Source organism: Perna viridis, chromosome 10 (assembly GCF_037379345.1).
Source record: "Perna viridis isolate PV_CMFRI_1.1 ecotype Kerala chromosome 10, ASM3737934v1, whole genome shotgun sequence".
Taxonomy (NCBI): Eukaryota; Metazoa; Mollusca; class Bivalvia; order Mytilida; family Mytilidae; genus Perna; species Perna viridis.
Window position 1 is genome coordinate 15,641,115 of NC_142454.1, and position 15,213 is coordinate 15,656,327.

Here is a 15,213-nt window from a genome sequence, read left to right on the forward strand (position 1 = left end):
TTAATTTGGGCAAAAAAATACTGAAGTTTCAATAATAGGACAATTCATATACATTAAAATCCAAAGATATGGCCTTAATGTGAAAACAGGAAAAAGGGACAAAATACATACACAGTATAGCAAACACAACATAGTACAATTACATATAAAAACTGAAGATACAGAAAATAAGACATCACACAAATGAATAAAGAACTGCCACTATGAACACCAAAAATAAAAACTGGGAGTGACTAGGTAATAAACCATGCCAAAATTAACTAACCAATTATCAAATATTTATTTTTAAGATTGTGTTGAAAGAAAATTCTAGTTCTATAGTGTTTTGATTTAAAACTTCAAATAATGGTATGGCGGTCATTAGTTTTTGTGAGAGAACTTGTGTATGTGTCTTTGATCTTGATAAAATTTTATGAGGTTCCTTACCACAAATTGGAAGATTCGTGTCGATTGTTTGGGAAGACCTTTACCGTTAAAAAATTAGGGACCAAAATCCTGCATTTATCTAAATTATGATCTTTGAATTAAGCATTAGTTTATGCATCTTTGTGATTGTAAATCAGAAAGGACTGTGCCACAAACATCAGGATTTGATGGATTTTGAGGATTTTATGATCTTAATCTTGAATTCAGGGGGCCACTTCGACTCTAGTCAAATTCTTAAACTGTGTCAAATATTTAAGTGCAGTCGAAATTTAGAGCTGTAACAAGTTTGAATGGTGTGTCCACACTTGCCCTAAATGTTCATGGTTCAACTACTGTCGTATAAAGCTGTGCTGGGTGAACCATTTTATTCTTTTTAATACTTAATTGGTGTGGTGATAGCACATTTTTGTCAGTACAGGTATCACTTGTAATATAACCAAAAAAAAGAAATTTCTGTGTTCATTGAAAAGATATCTGCTGTGCTATGATAGATTTATCACATTTCGCTCTCTATAAGTATCTGTATTTATCCCTGTATTTATTATTAGTCATTTCTGAGTGTTTTTTTTTTTTTGTTTTTGTTTTTTTTTTTCATGTATTACTGATTGACCTCATATAACACATTTATGTATGTGCCTGAGCGTACATAATAAAATCTGTATATAACAAGAATAAATATGGTGTATAGGTTAGTGTATTTTGGGGAGTGGATGTCTAAATGTTGCGCTTGGTAGTTCCATATTGAATAAAGATTAAATGAACTTGCTCGTGTTTTAACCTTGATTTACTTAGTTTAATCTGAACAATATTACCAGTACCATTACCAGTGAGCGACATGTACAGTATTGTTCTGCCAGACGTGATGGACTCTGCAACTGTAATCAATTTAGTCCATTCTTTAAAAGCAATAACTAAGCATTGATATTTTGTAGTTTTATGACATGCATTTCAGGAAGAGAGTTTTAACAATCGAACTGACCCTGTTTCATACTAGTCCGATATTCACTTTGAGCCAAACGACTTGCAGGTAGGCATGACGTCTCACTGGGACATAGTTCAACCTAGTCTCTCTTTGGACGTTTTGGCATATCGAACCCACGACCTCCCGCATGACAGATGAACATGCTACTACTGGACCACCTAGGCGGTCATTACATTAAGCAAATACAAAATCAATCAATGATTTATTATCACATTATGCTTTTTTTAAATCACGGTAAAATCTGTTAAAAAGTAGATAAGAAATCTATGGATTTCATGTGAAGTGTAAGAAAAACAAAGCACTCCAATTCCAGCAACACTTCATATGGAAAATATAAATTATAAATGCAACGAACGGTACATTAAAAGCAATTCTGGTTTAGATTTTCACTGTATGTTCAAAACTGCGTCCGTCTAAAAGCGTTTATCTATTTTCTGAATTAGTATAACGCGTTGATGCATACATGCCGCCTTGGTCACGGAGTTCTCTCGGAGGAGTAGGTTGTTGATGGCGAACAACCCTTGGTTGCTGCGGACGTCGAACTCTAGAAGAACTTGACCTACTACTACTACTTCTCGATGACTGATTGTTCTGACCTGACGACCTTCCTTCCGGAGGTGTCGGCTGCTGAGACAATGCTTCCGCCATTTCAGCAGCACTTTCGTTTAAACGTGAGGCAATTCTCATCAAGTACGTCGAAGCGAGTTGTTCCCTGTGTTCCCTTAGTTGGTCTAAATAAGAGTCGTCGGCATCGTCTACTTCACGTTCGTTTCCTTGCAGAAGACGTCGACGTATGCTCGCGGATATGTCGTCGGGTATCACTTGACTGCCGTCGTCGGTATTATCATCTAATTCATTATCGTGCTGTTCATCATCGCATTCATTATCAGGCAACATCATAGCGTTTAACCGCTGAGAGTCGAGACTATCTAACAGCACTAGTTGATGTGCGGGCACGGGATTCTTAAGTTGCATATCCTCTATGGTGGTTACTTCACCCAATCCACTCATTTCTGCCAAAAACGAACACTCGTTCGGAACTTCAAACTTGCACGAAATAAACAGTTCATCGTCGGTTGCCTCGGCAGTACACGCGAACTCGGTTTCTTTCTCCTTTAGCTGCTGTTGGACTGTGAACAGTTGTCTGATGTCATTATTGGAGCGAGCTTTAGTGAATGTTTCGTATAGTTTCTGCAGTTGTGATCCTTGTGTACATATATCAACGAACCGTGTGTTTATTTTTTGTTTTTGTTCTTGTACACTTTCACGTAAAATCTTTATTAAGGCCTCTTGCCTCCTTTCCAAGAGAAGTCGAAATTCGATAAATGTATCTTTAATGGTTGAACGCAACTTTCTCTCAAGTAAATCGAGTTGTTTCGATGCGTTTGCCAAAGAGTCTGTTCGTGTCTTCATTTTGTCTAACATCCCTTTGTTTTTATCGTTCATTTCGTCGAACTCACTACTATTTTCTGAAAGTGCCTCGGAAACGTCGACAATTACGTGTTCTTGACCCTCTTTATGGTCGAGAACTGTACAGTCCCTACACACAGGTATCAGACACTTCTTACAGAAAAAGTTCAGAGGTTGGTTTTCGTGTTTCGAGCAAACATTCTGTGATTTTGTGGTAACACGAGAAAGAAAGTCCATCATTTGAATGACCCTGTGGTCCGATGGTAAGGCATCAATTTCTCGCCGACTTACGAAAATTTCGACACGACACTCTGGACATTTTAAAACGCCTTCAAAATTTTCGTCCATCCATCCGACACTCCGTCTGGAATTTTGATGATGATGGTCAAATACAGATCTAAGGCACGGTAAGCAGAATGTGTGATTACAGGGCAGTGACTTTGGAAGTCTGTCTGCCTGGCTATATTTCTCGTTACATATGTGACACCGTAGAAACTGTTCCTCGAACGCTGCCTCATCCACTATCAGACTCCTTTTTGGTCCATTTTCTCCTTGGTCGTCTTGAGCCGCTGCCATGTCTAAAAGAGCAAAATGAATTTTGTCGTTATTATTTCGCGTGAAATCTGTTTTGTGTTATAATATATGTTTAGTTGTGGGATAATCTTTATGTACCAAATTTGTCCTTTTCATTTTAAAACGTTTGATTTCGTTCTGGTCATAGGAAAGAAAATGCATGATCACAAATATACTACTATGCAAACGTTTTTGTTTACTGTTTTTTAAACAAAGAGAAAGCGCTTTACTCAATACGTTTTAGTCATATGATTTAAAATGACCATGAAAATATTCCAGTCTGATAACATGTCGAATTCTTGTATATCGAATATTAAAAAGAAAACGTTGGACTAAATAATGAAAGAAAACTTAATACCAATGAACTTCAGTAGAGTTTACGTCCTGAACAAGTCATGTTAATATATGGTTTGTGTGTACGTAGAAATAGAACTGAACAATGGTGGCGGGATGCCAGAAAAAATGACGTTTAAATCTATTATTCCCATTCCCTTTTCGTAATCGATTTTTTTAAACAAAGAAGTTGAAAACCGACCCATGAAACTGCCAAATAAAAAAAAAATGAACGGTTACAAAGTCAGAGGAAATTGGGGCTAAATATCATGAAGTTTACTGTTTGACCATGTTCTGTGATGTCAAACACAAACTCCAATTAAATGAGTATGATACCATGACGCGGAGAAAAATAGTCTACACGCTATTAAGCGTTTTTTTTTTCATTCGCAATAAGTGCAGAACTTTTGAGTTAAATGACAAATCCACATCTTATACAGTAATATACGTAAACATTTAACACAAAATTTTAGACATATAATGTCACTTAAAATACATCGAATTTTAGAGGTTCATAGCAGTCGAACAAATTGAATACAACTGCAAAAAAACTGTATTAAGTAAATATATAAAATAACTTTACTTACCTTAAAATGATTATTTTTTCAATACATGTAAAGAAAATGGTTTCATTTGCAAGTAAATTTTAAGATCAACTGATGAAATACATTTTTTTGTATATAAATAAAGGACCTTTTCCATCTGACTCATACGTATAATCTTTGTATGTAAACATTTCACTAAGAAGTTACAATGGTAGTGTAGTAAATATTTGGATTTGTATTGGAAACAGGGGGCGTGATCATCATCTTCATCATGAATATTCATCAGTTATTTTTTTTTAAATTTAAAGATGGGTAGAGTGTTAATTGTTATTTCGGGACAATATTTAATATCTTGTGGATTTTTTTTTAAAAACACCCATCAAAATTTAATGTGTTCAACTAAGACAAGCATTGCAGAAACTGTTTATCATAACATATGATGTTATGTCCAAAGACAAGAATCCACGCCCACATCGCACAGAATTTTCTTTTTAATTTCAATATGACAGGAATAAAGTAAATTATGAATAATAAGGGACCATACAGCTTTGTTCGTTTTCATTACACAACCGAACATGTTGTGTTTACATTTATTCACTTGGACTGCTGACTACCCAACCGAATAATTGATAGTATATATTTGAAACTCGATAATCCATTGGAATGAAACCGATATCGGATTTGATGATTAAATTATGAAACTGTTAAAATAGCATATACAATTCTGTATAAAGTAGGTTGATGTTCCACATACCTGAATTTCGGTAGTCCTAAATCGCCATTTTTTATATGGAATCCACCATGTTTAGTATATGTACATTTCATAACAAGTTAGAACAAGAATTTTGTACATATTATTCACCAGGTAGAAAAATCAATATGCTAGATTTACAGGTGAATATTTTAGCATGCACTGGGTGTTTGTCTTTTTTTAATATATAACTTACGTTTCTTATTTAATGGCGTCACATGAACAATAATAATGAACAATAATGCATGTACAATTAAAATCATATTTGGGGCTAAATGACAAAAGTGAATTAGAGTTATCCTTCTTGGAATAGTGATGACGCTTTCTAGAGCCTTTCGCAGGCTCGGAGGAGAATATGAAGATAATATCAAAATCAAGCCCTTAACCAAAGTGTTGATTCTCATTCATTATTCCCATGTTAAGTACAGCTCAGTCGTAAAACCAGGCAGACAGTGTTTCATCAAATCTCAAGATAATAAATAAATCTTCAAATATAATTGTTTACGCGAAACCTTATTGATAACCCAAACTGTACATGCGGTCAATCGGAAACGACAGCACATTATAGATCTGCTTCACTGTAATAAGTATGCAGTCATTCGAGAAACGAATCCATTTTCCTTTGATCTTGCTATAATTCCATTAATATCCAAAATCTTGCTTCATGCATGGGTCAGATGCTCTAACTGTAGACCAAAACATTCAGCTTTTTACAAATGTGCAAAAGTATATAATAAATAGTAAAAGATTTGTGAATACCTAAATACAACAATTGTATACTTTGTGCATTTCAATCTTCTGTTTCTTTTTCCGACGCAGCCGGTACAGTTTCGCTAAAATAACCCTTTGACCTTAAAAATGCTCTTCTATGGAAACGCAAGTCACCTGACCACAATTCTGTTTCCTAATTGGCCAAATAAGGATAAATTAGTGGCGTTCGAAAAAAACTGTATTGAAATTGCATGTCATAATGTGTTATTTCCTTAATAAAATGTAGAAAAATTATTGGAAAAAAACCGAATTTTACCGCGTCGGCAATCTTTTTTTTTTTTTTTGAAGATAGTACTTGTTTTTCCATATATTATATTCTATATAAAGCATATTTTTTCCACAAAACTTATGAGCTTACCTAAGTACTACGTTAATTCAGTACGTCCTTGTTTTAAGGAGACGAACTTTGTATAAGCTCTGCTTGTTTCCGAATCCTTGCCATATAATTATTGTTTTGATTGTGTAGTTATTGTAATTGTATTATTACTGAATAAGATGTGTTTTAAAAACGAATTACATTTGTTTCGTCCTAGTAAACATTCATTTCATTGGATCTGTATGCTATATATTGACAGGTTATAGCGTAAAAAATTCTGACTGGAAACTCTCCGTATTTTTCTTAAGTGAACTCACACACTTTAGGTGTTAATTTCTCCCGTGCCCAACTTCCGTTTGTGCTCATAATGTCTAATACATTTATTGAAGGAATTTTGGGGATTATGAAATGCATGAATCTAAGCTTCTGCCTGGTACTAAGGCAGAGTTGTGCTTTTAAATATGTGTCTTGTTGAAAACCAAGATTTATTTTGTTTCACCAAAACTAATGACGAAAATTTTAAAAATTAAAATGAAAATTCAGACAAATTATGGAAAAAAAAGGTTATTTCATTAGACATTTTTATGCCTAAACCAAACAATGCACGTGTTTGAAATCTTTATAATTTATAACTTCAACTTCTCTCAAAATATTTTGTTGCTCAACTTGAAGCTTGCGCTCTATATTTTTGCACCTCTCATTTTTAAAACAATTAAGTAGCAGTCTTAATTAAGAATCGTGCAAATTCTGTAGAATGTGATACATCTAAAAAGGGCTACATATTTTTATTTTTGTTATTAAGCTGTTTTATATGTCTATATGATGAAATGTATAATTATTCATTCCAATCTGCCTACTCTTAGGAGATAATCCACATGGAAAACCCAATATTTTCTATTGTGTTTTAGTGTCATTTAAGGAATTATCTCCCTTAATTTTGATGTACGACCAACAGTGCATTCTATATAATTGTTATCTCATAAGACCACGGGTTATGTGAAAAACTGAATGTTAATTTCTGTTTACTATGGCAATTCAAACAAAATATGAAAAATAAAAACATGTAAGCTTTTTACTCATGAATCATATTTTGCATTACATTCTTAGCCGAAGTGCTAAATAAGTTCTTTTTAAAAAAAAACCACATAGAAGCAGTATTTGGTGATGTCATTTAGGCTCAACATGAAAAAAAAATGTGTGCCAGGTTTCGAATATCATTCAAATATGACTTCAAAATATGCCAATAGAAAATTAAAGAAAGGAAGTAAATTAAAATTCCACAAACTAGTATGCCCGAAACAAGCGAGTGATCGAAACTACCCCTTTGCTCGTGTTTTCGACACACAGTGTTCCGTGTCCAACCCGAGAGTAGGCGCACACTAATTAAATTACAAACGAATAAAACTTAAGTTCAGGAGAATATCAGAAAAAATTGTAGGAAATAGCTTCACCAAAGTATTTTACCCAAATAATGTAAATGCACAGCCTGTTATTCTTATGCATAAACTGCTAGTATCTGCATTGATTCTTAAAAAACGAACTAGCAACAGTTTAGACCTGACTTGCCTCGCAATTGTTTAGTTTTCTTCACGTTAGAGTTAAAACCCACGAAAAGCATCAATTGATTGATAATAAAATTCTAACTGACTTGAAAGACGGTTTCTTATATAGGTATGATTGTACTGTGTTAACTAGGCCTATTCGTTTTCATTAAAATCACATGATGAACCGTCACAAAAGGTTAACTGGGGTATATAAGATCTAACATTTAGTGTGAAAGTCCCGTCTGATAGTTTAAATACCATTTAAATTACAAAGAGACTAATATTCCTTTTCATGTTTATGCTTTAAAGAATAGGAGATTATCCAATTGTTCATTAGGCTGGTCGCCATTACAATAATGAAGTCAATGTGTATCGCGTTCGTTCGGAGTAGAATGTGGACCTATTACTTTCTCTGACCCTTTGTTGGTACAAAGGACTACATCAGAGGGACGAGATGAGTTAAGCCAATACTACAGTGACAACGTCACTACCATGGATGTGAGTTGAAACACTTTGAAACTTGTCAAACATTTAATAAAATTCGATCAAGTGAGAAGGACACATAAAAGTGGGCAAGGTGGTTGTTGCTACTGCTACATTTTGTGACTAAAAAGTCTTTTATAAGAAAGAGTCTGAAAAAATGTCACAGAAACGGGAAAATCCCGTATCTCCATTCTTGTCAACCAATAACATAATGAGCAATGGATACTTCGGAGGCATGAATGTGGAATCTTCCCACCTCAACTGTATACCTGTGGAACAGAAAGATGAGGTCGTATCACTAAGGAGGTCAGTGGACCTCGGGTACATCACTTCAACGACCATAGATAACGACTGTCCTAATAACAAGTACAGAGAAGCTGAGGCGGTTGAACTGGAGGAAACCGAGAGGCAGCAGAGGTACAAAGATATGTCTGCACAGATGAAGGAGTATAACGTGAATTATAGTGGTCTCGTTATCATTCCATGGGAGGAGTTTACAGAGAACCCACGGAAGCTTAATGATTTGTTTTATTTAGAAAATAACGGTCATATTACATACGATCCAGAAGAAGTCAATGTTTTCTTTCATGCTACTAAGATGAACAAGCCTACTTTTGGAGACATTAGTGAAAACGGAAAGGCTTGGTAAGATAACTAATGAAGCTTTTTTATGTATGCTTTGTGAATAATTCTAATGACAAAATGCGTCTCATTGCCCTTCTTTACTAACTCTTCAGACGATTTGCCAAATTTTAATAATTGCTTTTTTAGTTAATTAAAAACAAAAGGGTTGGTAAACTATCATAATAGACCATGTGCTTCTAAAGTCGTGCAGCATGTTTAACGGTTATACTTGTATATAACGTTAATGAATGTATATTATATGGACAACAATACATATGTATAGTAGACAATAGGGCAGTATATAATTCTATATTGTAATGTAAAGGTCAAAATCTATCAAACACTAAGATGAGAAAGGTAGGGTCATTCTTGGTTCGAGACCTACATAAAACTTATCCGATTATATTTATTAACCATTATTACTCGAGTTACGATTAAATCATTCGTTTTCAATTTTAATTGATACATGCGATATGCCCCAGGTTTAGTTACATAGAAACAAAGGTGCCTTCATCGTCTGATTTAATCCTATTGACCTTGGTCTATTTTATAGACACTAAAATGACCCATCTGACAACATGTACACAGGCAAAATTATTTCACATGATTTTCACATGAATACACATGATTTTCATCTGAATTGAGCAATTAAACTAAGTGACAGAGTTCACGTGAAATTCGGGTGAATAGGTCCTTCACGTGAGATTCACACGAAATGTTCACATGAAATTCGTGTTAGTAAATTTCACATGAAAATCATGTTAATTTCATGTGAATTTCACATGAATTTCATGTGAAGCTCGATTAACATGAATTTCACGTGAAAAATATTTGCCTGTGTATTCCGAATTTTCTCTAAACCATTGATTCTGTTATGACTAATCCTGGTTGTGTGCTTCAAACACTTTATAATAATGCATACCCTACCTACCCAGTTAGATTCCACATTCACTTTCCTGCTGTTGTACTATATTGAAAATAATTCGATCACTTACCTTCTTGTTTGTATAACCACAATAGCGACATATTACGAACCCAATTTATGTTAAAAATGTAGTCAAAGATTTGTTAGTTCAACATATCGAATAAGTACATTTATAATTTGCTAATTTTAACATCAGGTCAAAACAATGGAATAAAATTAACTATAATAGCAAATTAATAACAGGATTCATAACCAAGACCTAAAGTCTTACATCAGTCTGTCTCCTGAAATCATGATTAATAAGTATATCATTAATATATAGCATAGCTCAAGGAAGGAGTGCTCTAGTGCTCATAACGTGCATTGGGTGAGTAAGGTGCAAAGTTAAGAGGTTGATTTTTAATAATCTAAGTATTTTATTCAGGACTCATAGGCAATTTTCAAAATTATTCAAAAGAAGTGACTTTGTAATCTAGGTTGTTTTAAAATTTGAAGCATTTGCTCTGTATCAAAAAGTTTTTAACCTTAATAAACATTTCAACGTTATTTTCATCCGACACCTCATCCGATCCAAAATACAGAAGATTTGAAGTCAGTTGATCAGGGAGTTGAAGTGTCGAGATATGTTGTCTCCAGAACCCTTGATGCAATGGACTATTTCGATTTAAAATATATTTGAACAGTTGACTGGATTTATATCAGACGTTTATACAACATTGAACTTTAATACAACGTCTGTCTTGTTTGTAATTATATCATGATTTTCTTAATCGTTTACTATCTTGTTTTTCCCTATAATATTTTACTGTGTTATCCACCATACAGGGTCGTGAACGTAGAAAAGGTTAGAGATTTAGAACAAGTCCGAGTCTGCCTGATAGAGAGAGTTTCAGTTTTTGGCGTGACACTTGTTAGGAAGACGTCAAGGTTCGGAAAATCCGACAGAGGTTAGTGAGAGTGAACTCTTTGTTCTACAAAAATAAATCTGACTACTTTTATACTGTAGGAGAGCTGAAAAAGAACACCAAAATAATCACTGATTTAGTGATGGTATTTTGACGTCGACCACATTACATTTCTCGTATAAATAAACCTTGCATGGGACTGCATTCATAATAAAATACACTTACCAACTGAACAAAAACGAAACGTTCTAGACCATTCCCTAAAAACTTTCTTAAAAATAACTACATACATGTACACAATCAAATACATCCATGTACATTTTACCGTCGTGCCGCGTAGCACTACAAACTGAATTAGAAAAGGCTGGCTGTGTAAATCAAGTATTCCCCAAAAACCTGCTATGAACCGTGTGCAACACATGGTATAACATGGAATATTTTTAAGATGAATTATTTATGTTATCTACAGCTCCGTGTTTAGTGATGTTAGACCCGTCCATGGGACACAGTGATTCTATCCACGCTACTATTATGAGATGTATTAATGTCATGCAGGAGGGGAAGAAGTTCTGCCTAGAGGTATTATACGAGTAAACTAAACAAGAAACGCGATGACTTTTCATTCCGTATTGTCAACTTCCCTTTTAACTCTGGCAACATCCCTTCTGCACCTGGGTTTTCATATCACAACTCATACGTTATGCTAGAGCTTGCCGTAACTATGCAGACTTTTTGTATCGCGCTAGCCTTCTTACAATTAGGCTTCTGGAACAGGGTTATTTGCTACAAGATTGAAGTCATCACTATACAGAATTTTTATGGTCGTCATCATGAACTCGTGGATTGTTACGGTGTCTCCATCTGCACCATGAGAACCGATTTTTTCAACGTGTCATAGTTTTCCTTTCCTCTTTTGTCTACCCCAGACTTGACTTTTTATGATAAGCTCGGTTTGGTATTTCTAGGAAAGCAGAGGACGCTTACCCTACCGGCGCAGCTGGTCCATGCTCCCAGTTTTTAGTGGGAGTCCGAGTTGCTCATTTACTTTTGTTACTTTGTACGTATTATTTTAGTTATTTTTTTTCTTTGTTGTGTGTGTCGTTTTTTCATGTCTGGTCTTTGTCTCTGGATTACATTTTTTGGTTTCCGCTAGTATCTAGGTTCCTTGATTACTCATTAACATAAGGCTCGATTTGATTTTTTGTCGATGAAAATACCTGTTAATGGGTATTGATCTAGAATAACATGCTTTCGGAAAGATTAATAAGCATCTAAAGGTGAGAACGAGGGGGAAATTTTTAACAAGTCAACACACGAAGAATTAACCATACAATACAAAAGAACCAGAAGAACAAGCTCTCGCACAAATCCCGCTAAAATCCGAGACTAAAGTGCTTCCTGCATGCTCCGTTGAGGAGGAAGGATATCCAACAGAAAATTGTTAAAAACTTGTAAAATTGGGGACACATAACATTTTAACGGACTGTTTACAAACTCCATGTATTTCTTTAATATAGATATATAGGTTGGGGTGTAATGCAAGGGTAAAGTGATGTCATTTGCAGATAAAATGGTCGGCGCTCATCTTCACTTTTCATGGTAGATAGCCTGGGAATGTATTGATCTGAGATTTAAGATATATGGTCCTACATGGGATCCATGGTCTTCAATTTTTATTTACTGTGTAAATGGAAATTAAATCGTCGTTTATAAAGTTGAAAACTAAACTTTTGTATTGTTGCAATATAGAAAACATTTAGCTTATTTTGACGTGCATTTGGAGGGACTTCATGGCAAACACTCGTTTTTAAACTGCATGGTGACTACAATGATGCCTATAGCAGGTGCGTGAATGAAATTGTTACTTGTTTTATTACAGATAAATTTGAATGGCTGTGTAGAACGCTGGTGTCGACGTATTACTATGACAACCTGCGAGGCAGTTGGTGCTAAATTAGTGATTACAAATGGTGAAGAACAGGCAGACCTGACTGATGCAGAGAATATCATCTGTTGTATAGTTTGTTTCCCTATTTGGTCAGTACAGGCCGGAATATACAAGGTATTAGAGAGGGAATCATAAAGGCAATTAATATTGGGAACATACAGACATAGAGTCGGATTTCATTGCAGGGATTCGATAATAAATTGTTGATATTATAAATACATGATTTCTTTATCAGAAAAGAAACTTCTAAAATATAAACATAAAAACAGTCACTAGTTTTACAGTTATGAACACGGAATAGATCTTAGTTTTTTTATGTATTCCACAAGAAAATGACGTCAGATCAACTTTAATACGTAATAAAGAATCCAAACCTAATTGCAGTTTTTTTTTGGTTTTTTTTTGTTTTTATTTTATTTTATTTTATTTTATTTTATTTTTTTGTCTTTTCCAACAGTTGCATCGCCAATCCCAGTACAAAGATCTAGAGATAAAATTTGACGCAGAAGAGTTGTTTCTGCACGGTACACATGGAAGCGTGAGAAATCAAAGAGCTAAGCTGTTCAGAGGTACACATATATTTTTATGCCACTTTAAATGGTCATATAAAAAGATAGGTTCAAAGTGTTGAATGAACTGCATTAATGGAACCTTTTAAAATGTTTTATAACGAGAATGTTAACATTTAACTGAGTTGACATTCATAAGTAATAGTACATTTTGCTGTCCATTTTGAAGGTTTTGTGATTTATTTATATTTTTACATGTATACAATCATCCAATATACGTGGAATGAGAATGTACAAAAAGTGTGATAAATTCCAAGATTGGACCCGGCTTTGTAGACGGATAAACAGACGTAGGACTTGAATAAATATAATTTATCAGGTCACTATATGGTTTGGTCGGATTTGAGGGTTGAAAGTTTATCTATTTAGGGTGGCGACCTATTGACGACAGGTAGAACAATACGCTTAATTAATTTGGCTCGTGACGGATTTGTGATGACAATTTGTTATTTGTTGAATAACAAAGATGTTTTGCTTAGTGAAAGCAGATTATCATGTATGGTTGAAGTTGCAAGTAGGTATACGTATGCGTTTGACTTTATTAGATTGTATATAATTACATGAATGGGTAGGGTGAAAAAACTTCAGGGAATATCAACCAACAAAGTGTTTCCCAATTAACTATCCTACAGCGTAATCAGACACTTTTTTTATTATTATTTCAGAATACCAAAAAGAGATATTCCGAACGAAACCGATAGAGGAGGCGGGACACGAGTTCCAAACCCAGACCAATGTAGACAGACACGAAAGACAAAAATATATATCGGTTAAAAAGACTGTAAAAGAAGGAAGGCATAAAGGAAAGGATTGCGCTTATATTGAACATGATACCACAGATATTAATAACTTATTAACAAAAGATAACGAAAAACTGAAACATAAAATTCAAAATTTAAACTTTGGAAACGAAGCCGTTAGTGGCTTTCAGACTCAAAAACACACCGATAATTCTTCCGCAGCTTTATCAAGCAATGAATTCCACAAATATTCTTATAATCCTGACATTTCTATTACCGATACCGAAGGTGAAACGGTAAAGACGAACAAAACTGATTTGACATCAGTAAAAGCTGACACAACAACGTCAGCTAAGTCCGGCATGTTTGTTGCAAGTACATTTGGTAGTAACAGTAAACTTGGCCGCTTATCAATTAGAGAAAACTCAGATTCTTCTGGAATTTCAAGCGATATGACCAATGAAAACAAAATAAAATCAATGATGGAAGTTGAATCATGTACGATGAGAAAGGAGCTATCTCCTATCCAATCAGCTCGAACGGTTAATAGTGACATAATGATTATTACCCAATCAAATGGTGAGGAGACACCAACTGGAAACGGCAGTGAAATTGACCTTAAAACTTTTTTGAAAACAGAGCTGAATGAAAATGAGGTAAAACCTAAAAAGAAAAACAAAAAACATAAAAAGAATATGAAACCTCCTAGACCACCTTCGAAAAACTACAAGATGACAACTGATTCAGGTGTCGATAATGTCGGATTTGAATCGGAAATTGATAACAAATTTAGACGCATCTTGCCGTCTAAACGGCGTAGTCTTGAAAGCGTCGATACTTTAGGTTCTAATGACTGTCTTGCTGGCAGCATCGACACAGATTTGTCTGGACGTCAAGATTCTATAGATGTCACCTCAAAACAATTTTCTGATGACGAGAAATGTAACGAAGTGTTGTCGTTGAGTCGAGATACTGAAATCGACGATACCAAATCAGATTGTGATGAGCGAGAAGAAGTTAAGGTATTTCAGGTTAATAACAAATTCAAAAAGTCCTCTAAAAATAATGAAAGTGACAAATCAGAAGGTGACGATTCGGCAAATATAATTGACCAACTGCCGGTGGCTGACGATATGTCATGTGATGATCTCGAATTGTCTGATCTTGATGCAGATGATGAAGCGATACCAGAGAGTGAAACAGACGCTGATCTAAACTCAAGTATAAATAATAGTTCTATAAAACGCCCTATTTCTATACGTGGCTCCGCTCCATATAGATCTAACAGACAGAAATATATTGGTATGAATACTACCGTACGAAAAGATCGTTTATCTGGTAATAAATCGAAATAAATATATAATTTTT

The 15,213-nt window shown here is 34.5% G+C and overlaps 2 protein-coding genes across 4 annotated transcripts; one reads left to right on the plus strand and one right to left on the minus strand.

Moving 5' to 3' along the window:
• Window positions 1–1,597: 1,597 nt before the first annotated feature.
• Window positions 1,598–5,161, minus strand: LOC148604705 (uncharacterized). Of its 3 annotated transcripts, none has more exons than XM_088551028.1 (2): window positions 5,024–5,161; window positions 1,598–3,396 (listed from the first exon to the last, which is right to left on the minus strand). In XM_088551028.1, the coding sequence occupies exon 2, from the start codon at window positions 3,392–3,394 to the stop codon at window positions 1,832–1,834; it is 1,563 nt and encodes a 520-aa protein (XP_088407154.1). In that variant the 5' UTR covers window positions 3,395–3,396; window positions 5,024–5,161; the 3' UTR covers window positions 1,598–1,831. The 3 variants fall into 3 exon arrangements, with proteins under 3 accessions (XP_088407154.1, XP_088407153.1, XP_088407155.1); XM_088551027.1 differs by lacking the exon at window positions 5,024–5,161 and adding an exon at window positions 4,312–4,471; XM_088551029.1 differs by lacking the exon at window positions 5,024–5,161 and adding an exon at window positions 3,750–3,849.
• Window positions 5,162–7,917: 2,756 nt separating this feature from the next.
• Window positions 7,918–15,213, plus strand: LOC148604706 (uncharacterized). The gene is made up of 6 exons (XM_088550219.1): window positions 7,918–8,779; window positions 10,509–10,630; window positions 11,058–11,167; window positions 12,468–12,650; window positions 12,994–13,105; window positions 13,771–15,213. Exons 1-6 carry the CDS (start codon window positions 8,292–8,294, stop codon window positions 15,198–15,200), a joined length of 2,445 nt encoding a protein of 814 aa, XP_088406345.1. The 5' UTR covers window positions 7,918–8,291; the 3' UTR covers window positions 15,201–15,213.

What these genes read in the sequence shown, in the direction of transcription:
- LOC148604706 (XM_088550219.1), top strand. Translation starts at nt 8,292, where the DNA reads ATGTCACAGAAACGGGAAAATCCCGTATCTCCATTCTTGTCAACCAAT. An exon ending in GTTCGGAAAATCCGACAGAG is followed by an intron (nt 10,631 to 11,057) that starts GTTAGTGAGAGT and finishes TGTTATCTACAG; the next exon opens with CTCCGTGTTTAGTGATGTTA. An exon ending in TACAGGCCGGAATATACAAG is followed by an intron (nt 12,651 to 12,993) that starts GTATTAGAGAGG and finishes CTTTTCCAACAG; the next exon opens with TTGCATCGCCAATCCCAGTA.
- LOC148604705 (XM_088551028.1), bottom strand. Translation starts at nt 3,394, where the DNA reads ATGGCAGCGGCTCAAGACGACCAAGGAGAAAATGGACCAAAAAGGAGT.